The sequence below is a fragment of the Pelmatolapia mariae genome, linkage group LG7, assembly GCF_036321145.2.
Source record: "Pelmatolapia mariae isolate MD_Pm_ZW linkage group LG7, Pm_UMD_F_2, whole genome shotgun sequence".
Classification (NCBI taxonomy): domain Eukaryota; kingdom Metazoa; phylum Chordata; class Actinopteri; order Cichliformes; family Cichlidae; genus Pelmatolapia; species Pelmatolapia mariae.
This window is the reverse complement of record NC_086233.1, coordinates 34,594,114-34,615,862: the sequence shown is the minus strand read 5'-3', so window position 1 is coordinate 34,615,862 and position 21,749 is coordinate 34,594,114. Positions and strand designations below refer to the sequence as shown.

The following is a 21,749-nucleotide window of genomic DNA, read 5'->3' as shown; positions in this document are numbered from 1 at the left end:
AGGAAAGGTTCAGGCTTCAGAATGCATTGAACAAACAGTTTCAGACAGTGTTTTTCTGTTCCTATTATCCATGAATCTTCATTCAGAGGCATAGAGACTGGTTGGCTGCTGGCAGTTGCTGGGTGAAATTGGTTTAAGAGAGGATGCTGCACTGTAAACCTCTGTGTGATTATTTTGGTCACTTGCAGATTGCCTTAACCGCCTGTAGTTTGCATTGAAGTTGCTGTCTTATCTTCAGACACTCGTCCTTTACTCTCTTAGCTGCAGTGAAACTACAGCCAGCACATTCCAGAAGGTGAACGGTCTCAGTTACACTTTTTCAATTTGTCTGCAAACATTTGAAGACAAGAAGCAAACTACTGGTAATCACAGCAACCTGCTAGCAACCAAAGCAATCACATGCAAGATTTCAGTGTGACCAACTTCATTCTAGTGATTGTAACAGCCTCCAGCGACCACATGTCAACCAGTTGGGGAATAGATCTTTTCATCTTGCAACCAAACTCATCTCTAGTGCCTAATATAGTCATTTTAGGCACTGAGGCCCCGTCCACCTGCTGTTCCAGCCTTATGTCTGTAAAGGGGCAGCCAATCAGAAGAAAGGTGACTTAAAAGTAGAGGACAGAAGGTGAACTGAGGGGCTGCACCAAAACTCAAATAGTAGTTTGATTCTTTCTAGTTTCTTTCTATTATTATAGGGTATCTTAGATTACATAACTTTATCTAATTCAAAGTATTTCTTTCTCTTTTCTCCTCAGCTCACGCCGGCGGACAGCTCCTCCCTCACCGACTACAGCAGCGAGCCCGCTCTTTACTTCTGATCTGCCTGACCAATCAGCTGTACAGTAGCATCGCAGCATCTCACCTGTGGGACCAGACTGCCTCCACCTCGACACTCCAGCCGACTATAAGCACATCTTCCTGACCAGACAGGAAACATGGGTGTTTTATTTTTGTTTTTCTGGCTGATTTCCTGCCACGGCACCGCCACACGCCACGTTACCAGCTGCGCATCGGAGCTGCCGGGTGGCTGGCCTGGTGTTCAATGCCCACCTTCTTTCTGAAGCTGAAGCAACAAATCCTAAAAAGAAAAGAAGAAGGAAAAAAAAAAAAAAGCAGCTGGGCTGTCTTTCCCAACCCGTGATCCTCTAACGGACAGTTGATCTGTCAGCGTCCAGAATCTTCCTCCTCGCCACGCTGTAGAAGTTTTTGCTGCTTTCGAGGTTCAAATTTAGCTTCAGGTTTTATTTTATTTTATTCTTTTTGGAGGATGTCGACGAGGGAAGGAGCCGACAGAGTTCAGTGTTATCGTGGAAGCGTGTCATTACAGCAGATTGGCGGCAGATAAACATAAAAAGGGTGAAAGGGTGCCACAATTGCATTTCTTTGTTCTCTTTTTTTTTCTTTTTTTATCCGCATGTTTTGATTTGAATCCAGCACTTCTGTTAGTTCTGTCTTACTGTAAAGCTTCTCTATGCCTTTTTTTTTTTCTTTTTCTTTTTTTTGTTAGGTTTTGTATATTTTCTGGCAGACTATGCTGTACTGATTGAAGCTGCTGGATTTTTTTTTTTTTGGCAAGCAAACTTCAACACGCTTCACTTCTTCATGTGACGAGGGAGGAAACATATGCACCCCACCCCCCGGGATCAGTAGCACCTCTCATTTCTTATTAAATGCTTGATAAAGTGACCTTGGCCAACAATGTCTGTATGTCCGTATTGCTGAAATCACGTGTCCGTATATCCGCTCTGGAAAGCTGGTAGACCTCCCGATGCCTTTCCTCAGCTCTTTGTGTATTTATTCCTGCTTAACGTTGAAGTTTGCATGTCTGAAATCTGCTTTTTTTTTTTTGAGGGGGGGGTCGTTTTGTTTGTTTTTGGTTTTTCGTACAGATGTTTGCTGGTGAGGGCTCCGAAAGATCCCCGCCAGACCAGTCGGACCTCATCTACTTTCACATTCCACAGGGAAAGAAGGCGGTCCACTTTGAAGGCAACAGTGATTGTGATTGATCATTAAAAGAAAAAAAAAAGGCGTTTTGTGAGAAAGAATGAAAGTTTGTGTGTGTGTGTCTTTTTTTTTTATTATTCATATTTTTTATATGCTCATAATGCCAACTGATTAAAGAGTTGCTGTAAAGGCCTCGCATCCACTCTTCGGCCAGTATTGTTGTACTGTCTCCACTGGGATTCATCTCTTCTGCTCATTATTTCATGTATTTTTTACATTTTATTTCTCCAATCAGATGCAATTTGTTTCTTTGCCGTCAGGAGGTTTGTCTTTCTCTCTGATGGATTTACAAGTTATATGTTTCGTCCGGGAGTCTTGGTTGATAAATGTCTTTGCACTGTCATGCTTTTAGCTTTGTTTTGCACCTCATGAGGAAGTAAGAGTGGGCTGTAGAGGAAATGTGCACTTAAAAGAACGAGAAGCCTACAGACTGGTGACAAATTAGAGGAGAAGGTTAAAAGCGTCTCAATGACGTGCCTCCAAAACACGATGATGTCATCTAACACGTTGGAGACTGTAGCACTTGATTCTTAATGATATCATCCTCATAAATCCATTCAGTGACATCCCACCTGTTTCCTTTCAAGGTCAGGGAAGGGCATTATCATTCTGGAAGAGACCACTTCCATCAACCATGCCAGCAAAATTGCCCCCTGAGGGCATATATGGGGTTAAAGGGTTCAGGCTTTTCCTTTAATTTGTCACCAACCTAAATTTGGTTGAAGAGTTACATTTCAAAGAAAACCCTGACTTAAGTCTAAGTCAGGGTTTTGATTGGGGTGGACTGATATATCAGTTTAGATTGCACTGACTGATATTTAGATATTCTGAAAGAAAAAAGGTGGGGATAATCTGTGCATTTCTAATTTCAATCCCATGTCTCAGTCGGCATGAATGAATTAAAATTTGAAATGAAACTCTTCAGCCACACACGATTGAATGCATCGCGATGAATGCCATGACCACTTGGTTTTCTTTTGCCACTCTAGTCTTATGATTGTTTGGCCTTGTCACTGTGACCAAAAACAGCAGCCCGAAGTGCAGTTTCGCCACACAGGTCCACAGGGACTTCATCTTTGTCCGCCTACAAAATCTCTCCAACCCCCTGCTGGTGTACACCGATTTGAAAGAACCACTAACTTTGGATGTTTACTTCATGCGCTTAATGTGACTGCTCAGCAATGCTTCTGTTTCAGAAGACTGAATGTAATTTTTTTTTTCAATAAATTTCCTGTGGTATGATTATCAGCTTACCAGAAAACATCACATTGAACAGTGAGCCCTATTATTGTTTCTCCAAAATTTAGCATGGCTGGATTTGACCTTCAATACATTTCTCTGAAAAGGTCTCAAACTGGCAAAAAGTTAGTAATAATGAACACATTTCCATCTATTGCAGTATACATTTTGCTTGGTCTGGTTCAAAATAGCTGGACTTTCTTTGTGTTATGTGGCTTGATAAAGCTTCAATTCCCAGTCAAGCGATAACTGCTGTTGTGGAAGCTTTTATCAGCTTCCTTTATTAGTCCAAGCTTTCTGCTTCAGCCTGTGTGTGTGCTCACGTACAAGGAGGCATTGGACACACTTTGGCTTTCATTCTGCACAAAATCAATCAATTGAGCATGTCCTACTGATATTTTAGATATGAAAAGAGAGAAACCTTACAAAAAGACCCAGAAGTCTTGCCTGGTGCTGCTTAGTCAAAAGAGCCTTTCTGCAGAAAATCATTTAAACATTAAAGGGTACTTGGCCTGATGAAGTAATAGAAGAGGAAATCAGTTTAGCCTGTGGTCAGATCAAAGGGAAATTCATTTTCCTGACTGAATATTCTCAGTGATAAATAGCCTACAGTAAATGTGTGTTCTAGCAGCTACATTTCCATAAAAACACATAAATGCATTTTTTCCATCACCAACCAAATCTGTGCAAATTCCTGCTAGAAGAAAATGCACAGTTTGTGCTGCTGTAACTTGAAAGCAGGGCTTCATTCAGTGGTATTGGTAATATGGTGCTCACAAGATTGAAGGTATAAAATATATGAACTTGGAATACAGATCGCCTTTAAATTTAGTTTACCAGATATAGTTTAAGCCTAGTTCAAGACTGAAAAGGCAAATTTAGCCCATTGAACCTCCATGCCAGGGAAATCAAGCCTAAAAGTGAATCAGTAAATTCTGAAACCAAAACCCGTGAGGTTGGCTGCTCTGGATTGGGTTATGTGTCTGGCTTTTGTTACTAAAAGAAAGCCACCTCTGAAAACACTAAAAACTATGCTGGATTATACCTTGCTAACCCAATAATCTCTCCAATATCCTCCAATCCTGCAATACACTCGACAATTCCCTGTCACTTGTAGCTGTGCAAACACAATCTGCAGAAACTCGACTACGGTGCGTCTCATGATCAAAGACAACATATAATCAAGGATCACCTCAGAAAAAGCGAGGACCACTGATTGAAACTTGTTGTTCACTGTGGTGTTTACAGAGTGCTCTATCATATCATGAGAGGAAATGAATGAAAACTGCTTGAAACACAAAAATCTTGGGTATGTAAACGAAAACACCAAAAAATGTTAAGTATGCTTGATTTGTAGTCATGGATATAAATCCTCCAAACACACTGATTAAAGGAGACCCATAATGCTCATTTCCATATTCTTATTCGTGGACCCTACCAGAATAGCTGTGCATGATAGAGAGGTTAAAGTAATTCTTAGTCTCAAATAAGCTGATTTAACTGCAGCTTACTTCTGATTGGCTGCCCCTCACAAGCAACCACAGGTGGGAGGGGCCTCTGTGCTTGAGATGACCATATTAGTGATATCCATGCTTTCTGATCTCAAATAGGACCAAGAGTAGAAAACAAACTGCCAGAAACTGAATGTTTTAAACATAAACCTTTGTCTCTCACAGTTTATGACCATAAAAGCATTGCGGGTCCCCTTTAACTGAGTCCTGCTTGGACCTCCTTTGGAATTGTGGCTAATGGTCACATGACACACCTGTGGATCCATCAACCTGTGGTAACTACTGCCTCTGTTGACCAAAACCCACTCTGTGGTACTCTTTTTGCTCTCTCTGTGAACTGAAGGACCAAACTGTGGGCAAACTTCACTCATCTCGTCTTAAATGGCACCAGCAAGAACTTTTCTGATCGCCAGAGACGCAGCACTCAACTTTAGCGCTTCTGAAGTGTACACACCGACTCTTGCCGCAGTGTCCCAACCCCCGTCTTTGTCTATGCCCGATGCAAAATGAGCAGTTTGTGTTGGTCACTCTGTAGCGACACTGTGGTAGAAAGCTTGCTCATCTTTTACTTTCCACCCTCCTCTCGTCTGTAAATCTACATCGCAGCAGATGTGCTTACTGTAAAGTTATTGTCAATGATTTGGGCAAGTGAAAAAAAAGTGATGTCATACTTGTACAAATGAAAGCTCAATAAATAGAAGACTTGAAGAAATGCGAGTGCTCTAGCCTTTCTTGTCTATGAATTAAACTATGCGCCAAGTATGACTTCTATGCATATAGTTAAAGCAAAGAGTCTGGGTTACTTTATTATTTGGGAATGTCTGATGGGGAAAAAATAAGCTTAAATCCCTTAAAAAAACAAAACCTGTCAGAAATCTCAGTTCTGATAAGTCTACAGTGGTGGATGACCCACATCGGAACAAACATTTTTACACACAACAAAACAAGGATATTAATCTAGAACACAAATAGGAAAAAAAAAACCTCAGTGGGTAGAAGCAGCCCTTTTGGAGCCATGCAAACAGAATAAATGTGACAAAAGGTGCACCAAAGAGGCGACAGCGTCCCCCCCAAAAAAAGGGAATTGTTTGGTGAACTGAGTAGAAACCATCGCGCTCTCCTCAACTTGCACAGGTAGTCTTCCTCCCCTCACCCCAACTTGTCATGGCAGAGTGTGGAGGAGATCCCAGGAGTCACCACACTACTTGACATTGGCATTCACCAACAATATGCTTTCCCAAAATACCCATTGACCTACTGCCAAACCCATCACGTGTCATACGGTGTGAAGTCTGCCACGGCATCTCCAGACTCTTTCAGGTCTGTCACTGACAGACCTGCCACTGCTGGTGGTCTCTGGAGAATGCCAATTAAGCTGAATGAGAACCAAGGAGTCCTGGCCTATGCCTCTCACTCAACAAGCAATACAAAGAAATTGGAGTTTTAACACAAAATAAATGTTAGGAAATACATTTATTGAATCCAGAAACTTACAACAAAGGTTTAAATATATTAAAAATTAGTCCAAAGTGGGGAATAAACTGCCTCAGAAGCCACAGTCAGGTGAGGTCAGGTGCACAGTTTTGCTCCTCGCCTTCAGTGCTCCGTCCTCCGAGGCTCCGTGGCTTTACTGAGGTTTCCTGCCTCCTGCTTTAGGACACTCAGGAGAGACTGGGAGCTCTCCAATATCTACAGGAGTTAAAACAAAAACAAAACAACATGAACTAACTTGTGCAGAAACTCAGAGGAAGTGTGGAGTGCACTTTAGAAGCAATTAAAGAAGGGGTCCAGGCTTGGCCAATTTGTTGTTTTTTAATCAGAGCAGCTCAGGAGTGTTTGTTTACAGTGATTAAGTGAGAGCACAAAGGGAGTTCAGCGTCAGCAGGTGGGATCTTACTGACATCCAGTACAGCAGCCAAAAGCTTCTGTGGCCATACCCAACTTTTAATTAGTTCTTGAATCAACGCTTGAGACTGAGAGGTTTTCTGGTTGATGCTGACAGTCCAACAAACAGCTATTGTTTTAGCATCTTATAACCACTGATCCATTACTCATGCACTAATAAAAGTATCCGACCCCCGCCTCTCCTTCTTCCAAACGTCTGCAGCTGGTATTACCCAGCAAACTTGGGTGAGAAGCAGTTGTGGTATGAGGCTGTTGTGCCAAAAATTACTTGCTATTTTGAGTTAGAAAGAACATTTCTGTCACAAGGTAGAAGCAGCCATGGTGTGACTACATAAAATCCTTTATATTACAAAGACCCTACAATCAGACGACCTCCTATCAGCAAGCACTTGGCAACAGTGGGAAGGAAAAACTCCCTTTTAACAGGAAGAAACCGCCGTATAATGCAGAATAATATATAATACAGAACATCAATCAACATGGAAATTCTTGCTGGGTTGTAATGATATTTTTTTGCTGTTATGCAGAGCTCCGTTTGTTCTCTATTCACCATGCACCTGTTATGTGATATTGATTAACTTTGCAGAAGAGCCACATGAATTTCAATTTTTTAAAATTTTGCCTTCATAAATACCTGTGTAAACAAAAAGTCAGCATATGAAAACCACTGCAGGCTCGGTCATTGACGCACCTTGGTGTATGCAGCCTCCGTCTCGGCGATGGTGCGGTCGAAGGTGGCGCGTGCGGCGAGTCTCTGCGTCAGGCTCTCGTTGACTCGGCTCAGCTTCTCCGAGAGGACACGGATGTCGTGCTGCAGCCGCTCCTTTTCCTCTTCCTCCTGCTTGATCTGTCGGTTCAGCTCATCCCGCTTCGAGCAAAGCTCCTCAATACCTAATCGGGAGGGAAAGGTGGGATTAAACTAGAGCCTCAGTAGATCTCCTTGGGACTCAGACAGATGATTTCTGCCATAATTACGCAGCCCAAACACAGACATGGATACAGTAAACCGAGAACAAGGGAAACCTTCACAGTGATCTGAAATTAAACACACTTATTAGGTCAACAACAGTAAAATACTGGTCTTAATTTTCATTTGAGTGAGTGAAATGGCTTAGTCACTTGCGGGTTAGTCGCTATCAATACCAGGACTAAAAAAGTAGGATTAGTGCTTCCCTCATTCCAGCAGACCAGAAACAGATTAACCAACACCTGACAGGTGACAAGTTTCAGCTTCACCGGGCTTTTATCTTCTAATACTTTTGAGAGAAGAAGAAAAAGTGTCACATTGACATACAGTTAAACTGCTGCAAGCACTCAGAGCTGATACCTGTTAACACCATTTGGGCCAGTGTGGAGTGCAAAGGGTTAAAGGTGATCTGAGGAGGTTAATCAGATTATTAGGCGAGGTGCAGCATCACAGGTTAACCTCTCAAAAAAAGGACTTGTTTTCAGTTTTAGACAAAATTACAGGCAGCAAACTTTGCTTTAACACAAGGGTGTTAACATTTCAAGCTGGGGCTAGGACACCGGCTCCCCAAAGGATCCACTCCGGCCCGCAGAATAGCTCATTAAAATAAACCCAATATGACAAGACAAACCATCTGAATAAAAATGCTACAAATTACACATAAGGAGGACACAATAAACTTTAACACAATAAGTAAATCCGAGTATTGTTCTCTGGTGACAGTGCAGGCTACAATATGCTTGGTCTGCATATTCTCTTGTGAAATTAAAGCGCAATAGAGTCATTTAATAGGCAAAACCAAGAGGAAAATATGCGTAATTCATATATTAACCAGTAAGTATACTATAATTTAAATTTAAACCGCTAACACTGTTATGCTAATCAGTCTAATGTGTTATTGACAGTAAATAGGCTCACTCACATTTGACCAGCTCGTTGTTGTAGGTCTGCAGAGCCGCAGCTTGTTGGGTCATGTCGGATTTTAGGTCAACCTTCACCGGATTATATCCTACTTTAAACGCGAGGTACTCGGTCGGCTAGCTCGTCATCTATCCCTAGGAGCTAAACAAGCCGGGGTGGGCCAAATATTCAGCACTGTTTATTCAGCAAACCTCCTTGAAAAGCAGAGCCCGTACATGGCGGGTTTCCCAGACAACTCAAACCCAGGAGGAACTACCGGACACCCAACCAGAGACGATAACTTGGAAGAGAGTCTACTTCCTGTTAAAAACATTGTGTAGAAATGAACTGGAGTTTAGCAGATGGCGCACACGACCAAGACCTCAGGGAATAGGAGTAATTATAACGAAACGGCTAAAGCAATCGTTTGCAAATGCTTCTACATAAACAGCCAAAATGTTATTTTAGTTTTGTTCTCCGAAGCAATAATAATGAATTCGAAATTATATAATATCGACTCGTTACCGGAACCATCTCATGAGCGCCCCCTATCAAACCAAAAGTCGATAGAGTGAGAGTTCTTATATTAAGAGATATCTGACCTTCTTCTCCACTGTGTTTAACACCGATAATGTCCGGCTTGCGCCCTCTGGCGGATAACAAAACCTACTGTTAAATTAAGTTGCTGTTAAGAATTACTGTTTACCATTTAACCACAAGTTTCCTCCATTTCCCATGCATATATTAGATGCAGTTCAACCGGAATAATGCCTAAAGACGGTTAGCTGTGCCTCATATTAGTTTTACTAGAGAGACATTCAGTACTAGAACAATCCAGAGTACACATCTGGAGAAAGTAAAAATATTGGCTGCTGTCAGTGCTACCCCACAGCCTCCTAGTAGATATACCTATGGTATGAATTTCAAAATACTGCATCACCTGAAGTGATCACACTTACAAGATTTCCATAAAACTTGAGTTCCCTCTAAGCTGCGCACGTGCGCAATTGCGCACTGCTGGCACGGTCTCTGCGCACAGAAAATCTGCGTTGCGCACAAAAAAAAAATCTAACCTGAATTGAAATTAAAATTATTACTTTAACAATTCTGTTTTGCAGTGTTAGTCAGTAAGTGACTGGCTGCTCCCGTATGGGATTAGAACGATGCCACCTTATCCCATAGTCCAGCCAATAATGCGATTCACATTCGTAATCAAGCTAATCAACGTCGTTGACAGGCTATGACAGCGTCCTTATGTGCCGACACCGGTGTTTTAGCTGGCAAAGCGGCGTGGCTGATGTGGAGTGAAGCCACGTTAATGACAACGTGTACAACCATTGGAGATGTGAGCAGGACAGACGGAACAATTGACAGAAAAAGTGTGGACTTTATACCAGTTTTTAAATTGTGTTGATAGGCCACGTAAAACCAGAGTTGTGATTTTAAAAAAAATATGCAATGTTTGGTTTTCTTCCTGAATACTATCGTTATACTGTGGGAATAAACGGTAAAAACGGCGTTTGATAAGGGAAAAAGGCTCGAAAGCCTGTGAGCAAAAACAAACTCCACCCCCTCTCCCTTTCCTATTCGTCCAAAAAAGTCGACCAATCAAAAAATGATATGGCAACGTGGCATCTAGTTGTTCAGGAACGGGGGGAAGTTTTAGGAGTGACGGCGGTGTTTTGAGATGTGAGAGATTTGAGACGTTTAGCGCAAATCTTGTGTAGTTAGTGTGTAGTGTAGTTTTGTTGTGTGTCAGAACAATGAGGCGACTGCTGAATGTTACAGGAGTGATACATCTCCTGTTGTCAGGCCTGCAGGTATCGGGCTGTTGTTCTCCTTTATCTCATAGTGCACAGAAATTATTTTTTTTGGAGTGGCACAAATAATTTGTGTGGCATCAGATTTGATGCAGAACAGCTGATTGTTCTGTAAACATTTTGAAATGTTTATTTTAAAAAAACGCCTTGGCTGCATTTAAAAAAAAAAATAGCTGCAAAAATGTTGTTTGCAAAACTCAGTTACTTTTTTGAAGAAGTAACTATATGATTAATTGCCCAGCATTGGTCATTATATACTATATTTTGCAGACAGAGAGTTACAGGACTCTCTCCCAGACCACAGACTCATAATACAAGTCAGAGCTTTATAAAGAAAAAAAAAAACAAGAAAAAAAAGAAAGTTGTGTTTTCGAAATTGGAGTTCAAGTTATTTTACTTCCAATAGCGTTAACATACTACACAGGTCATGAACAAGATTTTTTTTTTTAATTTTCATTGTAAGTGGGCTAAAGCAGTTAATTAAAAGTAGTCTAACATAAATGTAAATGCTGTAATTTGATTATTTTAATAAACGTCTGTGAAGGTTCTCAGTCATCCAGGTCATCGTAGTCTAAGGAGCTTGGAAAGAAAAGCGTCTGGACTTCTTAAAGTTGCTTGAAGACGTTTCACCTCTCATCCGAGAAGCTTCTTCAGTTCTAAGGTCAAATGGCCGAGAGTCCCAGATTTAAACCCAGTGGGAGTATCCCCCCAAAGAGGGACAAAGGACCCCCTGGTGATCCTCTAATCACATGAGCCAAGGTGTGAAAGCGGGTGTGGGACCTAATCAGCCAGGGTTTCGGGTGAGCTCATTGTTAAACCTGGCCCCACCCTAAACCTGGCACAGAAAAGAAGATCAGACACCAGCGAGGGAGGATAAGAAAGACAGACGCAACAACGTTGTCATCCCCTATGTAGCCGGTGTATCAGAGAAACTCAGGAGAGTTTTCTCCAAGCACGACATCCCAGTGTACTTCAGACCCAGCAACACACTCAGACAGAAACTGGTTCACCCGAAAGACAAAACTCCAAAACACAGACTTAACAACGTGGTGTATGCTGTACAGTGCAGCGAGGAATGCCCAGACCTCTACATTGGAGAGACCAAACAGCCACTTCACAAGCGCATGGCACAACATAGAAGAGCCACCTCCACAGGACAAGACTCAGCAGTCCATCTGCATCTTTCGAGGATGCCAATGTTCACATTTTGGACAGAGAGGACAGATGGTTTGAAAGAGGAGTGAAAGAGGCCATCTATGTCCACTGTGAGCGACCATCTTTGAACAGAGGCGGTGGTTTACGACACCAATTGTCTGCCATCTATAATCCAGTTTTGAGATCCCTTCCCAGACGCCTTAATGCCCACTCACATTCTGGGCCATCTGACCTCAGGAATTCACATGATAGGGTGGGGCCAGGTTTAACAATGAGCTCACCCGAAACCCTGGCTGATTAGGTCCCACACCCGCTTTCACACCTTGGCTCATGTGATTAGAGGATCACCAGGGGGTCCTTTGTCCCTCTTTGGGGGGATACTCCCACTGGGTTTAAATCTGGGACTCTCGGCCATTTGACCTTAGAACTGAAGAAGCTTCTCGGATGAGAGGTGAAACGTCTTCAAGCAACTTTAAGAAGTCCAGACGCTTTTCTTTCCAAGCTCCTTAGACTACGATGACCTGGATGACTGAGAACCTTCACAGACATATTGCCGTACATTTTGGGAGGAACACCCTTCAACTGGTGCGGGAGTATGAAAGGGAATCAAGAAAACTAGCGGATTATAGGAACCATCTCCATTTCAACCTGAGATGCAGACAAAGCAGAGTTGTTCCTAAGAGCCTGCGCCTTGGATCCACTGTCAGGGGACACAGAGCAGACTTGATTCTACAGAGAGCACAAAATCACCTTCTAAGTGAAAGGATAAGACAGGTCCATTTCACTATAGATGCCCTCCAGATCAAGATCAGCCAGACTCTGCAGGAACTGGAAACCCTTCTACCCTCTCCAATCCTAGAAGAGGTTTACAAGTTTGTGGACAAGGCTCAGCGGGCCCAACACTCTAAAGGAAAAGAAAGACAATGCAGGAATTCCACACCTTGCTTTCAAAAACACTCACTCCTCAGTCTGAATCTACACAACTCAGAGAAGAACATACACCTGAGGACAGTCAGGAAAAATGGGTGAAGAACTTTTCAGACCGGAAGCTCACTGAACCTGAAAAGAACGTATTAGCCAAAGGACTCAATTTTGCCATTGCTCCGCAACAGTTGCCCATAGTGGACCCCATCACAGCCACAGAAACTGCCATACGGATCAACAAATTATCACAGACAGAAGCAGAGCAAATCAGGATGAAAGTCTCAGCCACCCTCTCCAGTGCTAAAGTCCCTCCGTCTAACCTCACATTACAAGAAAAGAAGGCCGTCGCTTCCCTGAGCAAAGACCACAACATCACTATATTACCAGCGGATAAGGGAAGGTGCACCGTAGTCCTAAACACAACGGATTACCACACAAAGATCACTACTCTCCTCAGTGACAACAATACCTACGAAGCCTTAAAGCGAGACCCCACAAGCAGCTACAAAAAGAAAGTTATAGCTTGCCTTCAAGACCTTGAAAGGGACAAAATCATCGACCGCCTCACATATCACCGCCTTTATCCAGGGGATGCCATACCCTGCATTTATGGACTTCCTAAGATCCACAAGGAAGGTGTCCCTCTCAGACCCATAGTCAGTAGCATAAACTCAGCCACTTATAACATTGCGAAACACCTTGCTACCATCCTTGCACCTCTGGTGGGGAACACCCCACACCACATCAAGAACTCCACCGACTTCACCGACAAGGTCGAGAAACTTACCCTGGATCCAGATGAAACCATGGTGTCCTTTGATGTAGTCTCTCTCTTCACTTGCATATCCACCACAGAGGCTGTGGAGACTGTCAGAAAACGATTACAAGAAGACAACTCCTTGGAGGACAGGACCAACTTCACACCCGATCAGATCTGCACACTGTTAGACCTCTGCCTCACCACTACATATTTCAAGTACAACGAGGGTTTCTACAGACAAAAACATGGCTGTGCCATGGGCTCCCCCGTGTCACCTATTGTAGCCAACCTTTACATGGAGGAAGTGGAAAGAAAGGCTCTTGGCTCTTTTAAAGGAAGAGTACCCAGCCACTGGTACAGATATGTAGACGACACCTGGGTCAAAATCAAAACACAAGAAGTGGAATCCTTCACTGCGCACATTAACGCCGTGGATAAAAACATCAAGTTCACCAGGGAAGACACAAAGGATAACTGTTTGCCCTTCCTGGACTGCGCTGTGCACATTGAAGAAAACGGCAACCTCAACATTGAAGTTTACCGGAAGCCCACACACACGGACCAGTACCTCCTCTTTGACTCCCATCACCCTCTGGAACACAAACTTGGAGTAATCAGGACCCTACACCACCGGGCAGAACATGTTCCCTCTAAGCCTGAAGGGAAAAAGAAGGAACACACACATGTAAAGGAAGCACTCAAAACATGCGGTTATCCCAACTGGGCGTTCATGAAGTCAGCAAAGATGCACAGAAAAGAAGATCAGACACCAGCGAGGGAGGATAAGAAAGACAGACGCAACAATGTTGTCATCCCCTATGTAGCCGGTGTATCAGAGAAACTCAGGAGAGTTTTCTCCAAGCACGACATCCCAGTGTACTTCAGACCCAGCAACACACTCAGACAGAAACTGGTTCACCCGAAAGACAAAACTCCAAAACACAGACTTAACAACGTGGTGTATGCTGTACAGTGCAGCGAGGAATGCCCAGACCTCTACATTGGAGAGACCAAACAGCCACTTCACAAGCGCATGGCACAACATAGAAGAGCCACCTCCACAGGACAAGACTCAGCAGTCCATCTGCATCTTAAGGATAAAGGTCACTCTTTCGAGGATGCCAATGTTCACATTTTGGACAGAGAGGACAGATGGTTTGAAAGAGGAGTGAAAGAGGCCATCTATGTCCACTGTGAGCGACCATCTTTGAACAGAGGCGGTGGTTTACGACACCAATTGTCTGCCATCTATAATCCAGTTTTGAGATCCCTTCCCAGACGCCTTAACGCCCACTCACATTCTGGGCCATCTGACCTCAGGAATTCACATGTTAGGGTGGGGCCAGGTTTAACAATGAGCTCACCCGAAACCCTGGCTGATTAGGTCCCACACCCGCTTTCACACCTTGGCTCATGTGATTAGAGGATCACCAGGGGGTCCTTTGTCCCTCTTTGGGGGGATACTCCCACTGGGTTTAAATCTGGGACTCTCGGCCATTTGACCTTAGAACTGAAGAAGCTTCTCGGATGAGAGGTGAAACGTCTTCAAGCAACTTTAAGAAGTCCAGACGCTTTTCTTTCCAAGCTCCTTAGATTTTAATAAACCATGTAACTTGGATGGATTAGATGCCGGCGTCTGATGTCGCTCACGGTGGTCCAAGGGACCGCTCAGGGAGTTTGTGTGTTCGCTCAGACACGTGAAAAATTAGAGGGAACATTGCTTCTGACCTTGAGTAGATCTATAGTATCAATTTGAAACTGCTATGTCGTCTAGTTCTCAAGTTCACGACGTTTGGGAGATTTCTCAGCGGCTGCTACTGAGAGAGAAGCTATATTACTGAGCACATGACAGACAGGAAGCAGTATGTGAGGGTGTCCAGTGCGCTGTCTGATTGGTGCAGTACAGGAAAAGAAAAAAATTCCTCCATAGCGATGTGCGAGACTGATAAAGTCAGACAGAAAATGATTACTTAAAGTTATTGCTGCTAAAGGTGGTCCTACAAGTCACTGAATCAGTGTGTTTTTCACACACTGGTTCTGCATTTTAGGCTTTATTAAATAAATTATGACATGTCGTAACATTTCTCACGTTACTGTTCAACTCAGGTTTTATTTTAATAATTTTAGATTTGCAGTTTGCCTACCGGTCTGGAATTGGGGTGGATGACGCTGTCATGTACCTGTTGCAGCAATCCCTCTCTCACCTAGAGCAGGCAGGGAACACTGTGAGGATCATGTTTTTTGACTTCCCCAGTGCTTTCAACACCAACCAGCCTACACTAGGGAAGCTGGAGGGAACCAGAGTGGGCAAACAGCTGACTGCATGGACCACTGACTACCTAAACAACATACCACAGTATGTGAGGCTTCATGATTGTTGTCCGACATGGTAATCTGCAGCACGCAGGGCGCCGCAGGTCATGGTTCTCTCACCCTTCTTGTTCAGCCTGTATACTTCTGACTTCTGTTATAATTCAGACCATTGCCACCTACAAAAGTTCTCAGATGATATGGCCATCATCAGATGCGTATCAGACGGAAACGATCAGAAATACAGGAGGGTCATCAGTGACTTTGTTGGCTGGTGTGAGACCAATGCTCTCCAAATCAACGCTAGCAAGATGAAGGAGATGGTCATAGACTTCAGGAGGAAGTCACCCCCTACAACACTGGTGAACATCCAGGGAAAAGACATTGAGACAGTGGACACATACAAGTACCCGGGTGTTAACCTCAACAATAAACTGGACTGGACTACAAATACAGACAGCCTGTATAAAAAGGGCCAGAGTCGACTCCAACTGCTGAGGAGACTGAGGTCCTTCGGAGTCTGCAGGACTCTGTTAAGGACATTTTATGACACTGTGGTAGTAACCACCTTTTTCTATGCAGTGGCCTGCTGGGGGAGTGGATGCACAAACAGGGACAGGAGGAGCAGGATTGGCAAACTGGTGCGGAGGTCTAGCTCTGTGCTGGGATGTCCTCTGGAGTCTGTGGAGGTGGTGGGCGGGAGAAGGATGCTAGTAAAGCTGACATCCATCATGAACAACCCACATCACCCTCTGCATGAGTGTGGGAGTGCACTGAGCAGCTCCTTTAGTCAGAGACTGAAACACCATCACTACAGGAAGGAGTGCGTTTGCAGATCATTCATCCCAACAGCAGTTAGACTCTATAACTGCTCCTCATGATGTCATGAGTCACTTGGACATCGTGGTCATCCATTGGTCATCCATGGTTACCACCTCATGCATAATGCATCTTATATATGTATGAACGTGTGCATGTACTTGTGTATGTATATGTATATATGTACAGTCAGGTCCATAAATATTGGGACATCAACACAATTCTAACATTTTTGGCTCTATACACCATTAGAATGGATTTCAAATTAAACAAACAAGATGTGCTTTAACTGCAGACTGTCAGCTTTTATTTGGGTATTTACATCCAAATCAGGTTAACGGTGTAGGAATTACAACAGTTTGCATATGTGCCTCCCAGAGAAGAAGAGTAAGGAGAAGGAAAGGAACTGCTCATGATCCTAAGCATACCACCTCATCAGTGAAGCATGGTGGTGGAAGTGTCATGGCGTGGGCATGTATGGCTACCAGTGGAAGTGGTTCTCTTGTATTTATTGATGATGTGATGTGATGTGCTGACAAAAGCAGCATGATGAATTCTGAAGTGTTTCGGGCAATATTATCTGCTCACATTCAGTCAAATGCTTCAGAACTCATTGGACGGCGCTTCACAGTGCAGATGGACAGTGACCCAAAGCATACTGCAAAAGCAACCAAAGAGTTTTTGAAGGGAAAGAAATGGACTGCTTTGCAATGGCCAAGTCAATCACCTGACCTGAATCCGATTGAGCATGTATTTCACTTGCTGAAGACAAAACTGAAGGGAAAATGCCCCAAGAACAAGCAGGAACTGAAGACGGTTGCAGTAGAGGCCTGGCAGAGCATCACCAGGGATAAAACCCAGTGACTGGTGATGTCTGTGTGTTCCAGACTTCAGGCTGTAATTGACTGCAAAGGATTTGCAACCAAGTATTAAAAAGTGAAAGTTTGATTTATGGTTCTTATTCTGTCCCATTACTTTTGGTCCCTTAACAAGTGGGAGGCACATATGCAAACTGATGTAATTCTTACACTGTTCACCTGATTTGGATGTGAATGCCCTCAAATAAAAGCTGACAGTCTGCAGTTACAGCACATCTTGTTTGTTTCATTTGAAATCCATTGTGGTGGTGTATAGAGCCAAAAATGTTAGAATTGTGTTGATGTACCAATATTTATGGACCTGACTGTATATTTAGTGTGTATGGATGTATGTGTATTTCTATGTCTTGACAAGTTTTAAATTAGCTTTGCAACTTTTTGAATAAAATTTCTGACTTTGTTCTCATAAATTTGAGAGCTTTTCTTGTATTTTATCCTATTGACAGTTTTTCCTCATACATTTTTCAATTTGTCCTTCTTTGCCCCTTGTTTTGTCCTTCATAGCCTCTAAGAGTCAGATAAGATAACCTTTATTAGTCCCACACGTGGGAAATTTGTTTTGTTACAGCAGAAGGTGGACAGTGCAAAGTTACAGTAGCAAAACTTAAGAAAACACACTGGAATAGGATAAGATAATAAGATACTGTACACAATAGACTAGAATAAAATACTGTATACAATAGAACAAAATACAATGTTGTCAGAAAAAGAGAATTGCACTTACTGTTATTGCACATGTGTGGATGTGCGTGTCTGGTCAGCTGCAAAGTCTTTGTTGTGGAGTCTGACAGCAGTAGGAAGGAAAGTCCATCTTAGTACAGAAACCCTTCAAAAGCAGAATGTTTAATAAGCATGATTTGTACGTTTTATTCCAAGAAATCTGCAACTTTTTCCTTGTTTTCCCCAATTTTAGTAAATTTGCCATTTTTTCCTAGCAAATGTGTGACTTTGTATTGTAATTCTTCCTTTGTTAATTCCATCCATCTTCTTCCGCTTTATCCGGGGCCGGGTCGCGGGGGCAGCAGCCTAAGCAGAGAAGCCCAGACCTCCCTCTCTCCAGCCATCTCCTCTAGCTTATCCGGGGGAACACCAAGGCGTTCCCAGGCCAGCCGAGAGATCTCTCCAGCGTGTCCTGGCCTCCTCCCGAATTTGTTAATTTATTTTCTAAATTTTTGTTCTAAATTTTGGTAACCTTTTCCATTTTTTCTTCGTAAATATTTAATTAAAAAATTTCCTTCTAAATTTGCAAAAAAAATGTTTTTGTTCTTCTCAGAAATTTGAGAGCTTTTTCTTGTATATTTCCAAATTTTGTTCTGGGAAATTTGCCATTTTTTCCCCATAAATTGTTCGACTTGCCCTTGTTTGCCCCTCATTTTGTCCTTCGTAGCCGTTGATACCCCGTCTTAGTACAGAAGCTCTTCAAAAGCAGCCTTCAGGTGTGGCTTTTTAACACAGTGCGCGCATCAATAAATGTGACGTAATTCCACGGTGGGCGGAGTTTACGTCCAGGCACCATGGCTTCGGTTGGGACCGAGGTGAGTGTGTGAGCTTTTTCTGCGCCAAGCTTGTTTTACTTTTGCCCTGTTTTCCGCTCCACGGAAAATATGTTTTGTCCCGACGGGTGGACCACCCCCCTGAGAGCGGCCGAGCCGCCGGTGTCGAACTGTCGGTTCGCGTTAAATTGGCCGCTGCCAGCCTTGGAGTCTTTTGCTTTTGTGCTGGACCGGAGGGCAACTGAATGTGCAGGAAGATGCTGCGCCCCGGAAAATGAATACTCTGTGCAGGCACGTTGTTCGCTTTTCGCCGGGGTCTGATTATGCATGGTCCCGGGTTGTGTCACTGTCCTGCCTGTGTCCAGCTTTAGCGGTTCAAAATAAACCACGTACACACCTTAAACTTGAATTTTTAGCCAATATTCTCACAGTTCTTGCTGCACTGTTTGTCGCCGGCTCACTGGTGGCTAATTTGTACACTGTTTTGTAGCTAGCTGTTAGCAGCGATGCTAGCTAACAGCAGAATGCTCACTTTTAAATTCCTAAAAAAACCGGATTCCTGCGATTGTCCTCTTTACACCGATCGGCCTCCATTTATTCCCCAACAGTGAGGTTAAACGCTCGACTGATAATGCTATCTCCACGGTGGCGTGCTGTAACTGATGCAGTCAAATGAAGCCAGCACTGGCAGAGCTGCAACAGCCTCCCATTGCATACATATGGCGCCAGATCCGGATTCACCTTTTCACTCATTATTTCTCTTTTTTAACCTTTCAATTATGATTTGAATTATTCTTCGAGTGAAGGCTGATCTGTGTTGGATATTGTCACGGCTCTCAGTGTTGCTGGCTGTTTTGTAGGCGCATTGATTTGATTTGCTTTTACAGGAAGGTTTTATTGGTGAAGGTGGATCATTTCAGCTGATCGGCATGTGTAAAGCTGCCACAGCTTCAGTCTCTGGTGCTTCATTTCTTTTTAGTAGATATGGTAGATATGGTATGCTTGCTTTGTTCGGCAGAGGTCGCTCCAACAGTGCTGAGAGTATCTCGAGGTGTAGCAGAGAAAGGTGTAGGGCATTGAGCTGTGGAGCCACTTCCGTTTACGCTCATAGCTGGTGTGTGAGTGAGTGACTGAGTGTTTGTTATTTGATGCATTTGCCCTCAAACGGCCACTTCACCTATTTTAAAAAGGAGGAAAATGAGGAAATATGCGCGCCAATCTGATGGTTTTAAGCTGATAATTTCAGGCACCATGTTGGAGTACAGTCGGTGGAATTGGAAGGCTTTATTTTTCATGTGATAGAAATGATATGAATGAAATGTTCGACCTTTAATTTTAAAGATTAAAAGACTCATTGGTTATCAGATTGGTTATTAACAGGCAACCTGAATGAATGTTTGAATAAATGAATGTAAAAAGGTAAATCCATGAAAAAATATATTCCTCCTACTTCACCCCCTCAGAACCAAACTAAATCAATTTTACACCCACTTCAAGAGTCACAATCTAAACCCAGAATCGTATTTTTATCACCAACTTTAAGCATTATCCCTGTTTGAGTTTCAAAACTGCTCCAGTTTATTGTGGGACTATAATTTACATGTTTGCAAGACCAACAGGGTCTGTGTGGTTCCCTGTGATATAAATTTTATCATCAGATGGTGAGTGTAGTGTGAGGGTTCATGCAAATGGCTAGCTTTTTTGTTTTTGGGGTTTTTTTTGCAACCACATGCACTTGTCCACAAATTTACATGATGGAGCATAAACTACACATACGGTCCAAGCAGTAGACTTTAGGTGGACTTTAAAGCCATACAACAAGGAGGACTACTTGGCTGTTGGGTTTCTATGTCTACATCATAGTATAAGTGAGGCATTAATATCTATAGCATAGAGTAAATACTCACCGAAACGTCATGTCTGGTGGTTCAAGCCACGCTTTGGTTTCATTTGGGCTTGTTGTGCACTCCTAAGTTTTTGTAAACTAGCGTAGTTGGGTTGAAGACATGAGCGTTAGATAATTATATTGATGCAGCGGTATTAAAAACGGTGATAGGGTTGTGGTGACACCACTGTGTGCGGCACAGCCAATTTGGGGGCCATAATGTATTCTTAATATTATCTGATAATTCAAAGGAGAAAACTTGAAACATTGATGGTCTGGTATTGCCATGCCCAACAGATCACTGGTCAAAACATGTTATAACATGTAAAAGTTTGTTTATTTATTTATTTATTTATTTATTTATTTAACCTACATTTTGAAACTGGTAGGGTTGGGTACCATCTTTGTATTTTAGGGGTACTGACTGAATTGTATTTATCTCATCGCTCTTTTGGGAATGTGCATAGTTAAGAGCAGGAATGTCAGAAGGTTTTAACCCATTTAATTAGTTGAAAACAAACAAAAGCTGAAAAACACTGTGAGAGAAAGAAGCCAAAACAGGAAAAATGTGGTCCCGCTTGTGTGTTCCTGTAAGGAGTCGAGATGATGCATTTTGGACAAGTTGCAGATGAGAAAGCAGAGCCTGGCTGCCCAGATAAAGACTATTGCAATAGTCAAGCCTGCATGAAATGAAGGTAGGGGTGGGCGGTATAAATGGTATACGGTAGAAACGGTATAAATTTGGCCATTTGACTATACCGCTCTACCGCGATAGCGCATGTTGATGGTGTCATCATCAAGCTGCGCCTGTTTTGGTCGAAAGCATTGCAGCGGCTGCAAACAACATCATCTGCAAATTATGCCGGGTGACAGTAATAGCAAAGAGACAAAACACTTTTGGAATATGGGGAAAGCCAAAAACTGCGCTTCCTCCACTTCCGTACCATTGATTCATTAATGCTGAATTCTCTTGCAGCTGCTCTATTCCCATGTTGTTGCAGTATATTAATGACTAACCTCGTATTGTGGATGGATTATCTCAGTTGTTCTCCTGACTGAAGTTTGGTCCGTTTATAGCATCCTGCTATGCAATTGCATTTGTCCCTAACCACCAGAAACCCTCACGTTAACTTTTATCGAGTGGAAAAAAGTTAGCGTTCATCCTTCAGCTTCACT

The 21,749-nt window shown here is 42.9% G+C and overlaps 3 protein-coding genes across 3 annotated transcripts in view; 2 read left to right on the top strand and 1 right to left on the bottom strand.

Moving 5' to 3' along the window:
• tprn (taperin) overlaps positions 1–5,467 on the top strand; it is a 37,386-nt gene extending 31,919 nt beyond the window's left edge. The window contains exon 4 of the mRNA XM_063478888.1: positions 759–5,467. Coding sequence (XP_063334958.1) covers positions 759–821 — 63 coding nt within the window. The 3' untranslated portion in view covers positions 822–5,467. The remainder of the gene's footprint in view (positions 1–758) is intronic.
• A 744-nt stretch (positions 5,468–6,211) lies between these two features.
• On the bottom strand, positions 6,212–8,823 carry ssna1 (Sjogren syndrome nuclear autoantigen 1). The gene is made up of 3 exons (XM_063480854.1): positions 8,552–8,823; positions 7,354–7,553; positions 6,212–6,446 (listed from the first exon to the last, which is right to left on the bottom strand). Exons 1-3 carry the CDS (start codon positions 8,601–8,603, stop codon positions 6,354–6,356), a joined length of 345 nt encoding a protein of 114 aa, XP_063336924.1. The 5' UTR covers positions 8,604–8,823; the 3' UTR covers positions 6,212–6,353.
• Positions 8,824–18,698: 9,875 nt separating this feature from the next.
• Positions 18,699–21,749, top strand: part of ehmt1b (euchromatic histone-lysine N-methyltransferase 1b) — a 38,823-nt gene continuing 35,772 nt past the window's right edge. The window contains exon 1 of the mRNA XM_063478887.1: positions 18,699–18,730. Within this exon, the coding sequence (XP_063334957.1) occupies positions 18,710–18,730 (21 nt within the window). The 5' untranslated portion in view covers positions 18,699–18,709. The remainder of the gene's footprint in view (positions 18,731–21,749) is intronic.

Excerpts from the sequence above, each read along its gene's own strand:
- ssna1 (XM_063480854.1), bottom strand. The coding sequence starts at position 8,603 with ATGACCCAACAAGCTGCGGCTCTGCAGACCTACAACAACGAGCTGGTC. Across the intron at positions 7,554-8,551 it reads CAACAACGAGCTGGTCAAAT|GTATTGAGGAGCTTTGCTCG; the intron begins GTGAGTGAGCCT and ends CCTCCCGATTAG. Across the intron at positions 6,447-7,353 it reads CGGAGGCTGCATACACCAAG|ATATTGGAGAGCTCCCAGTC; the intron begins GTGCGTCAATGA and ends TAACTCCTGTAG.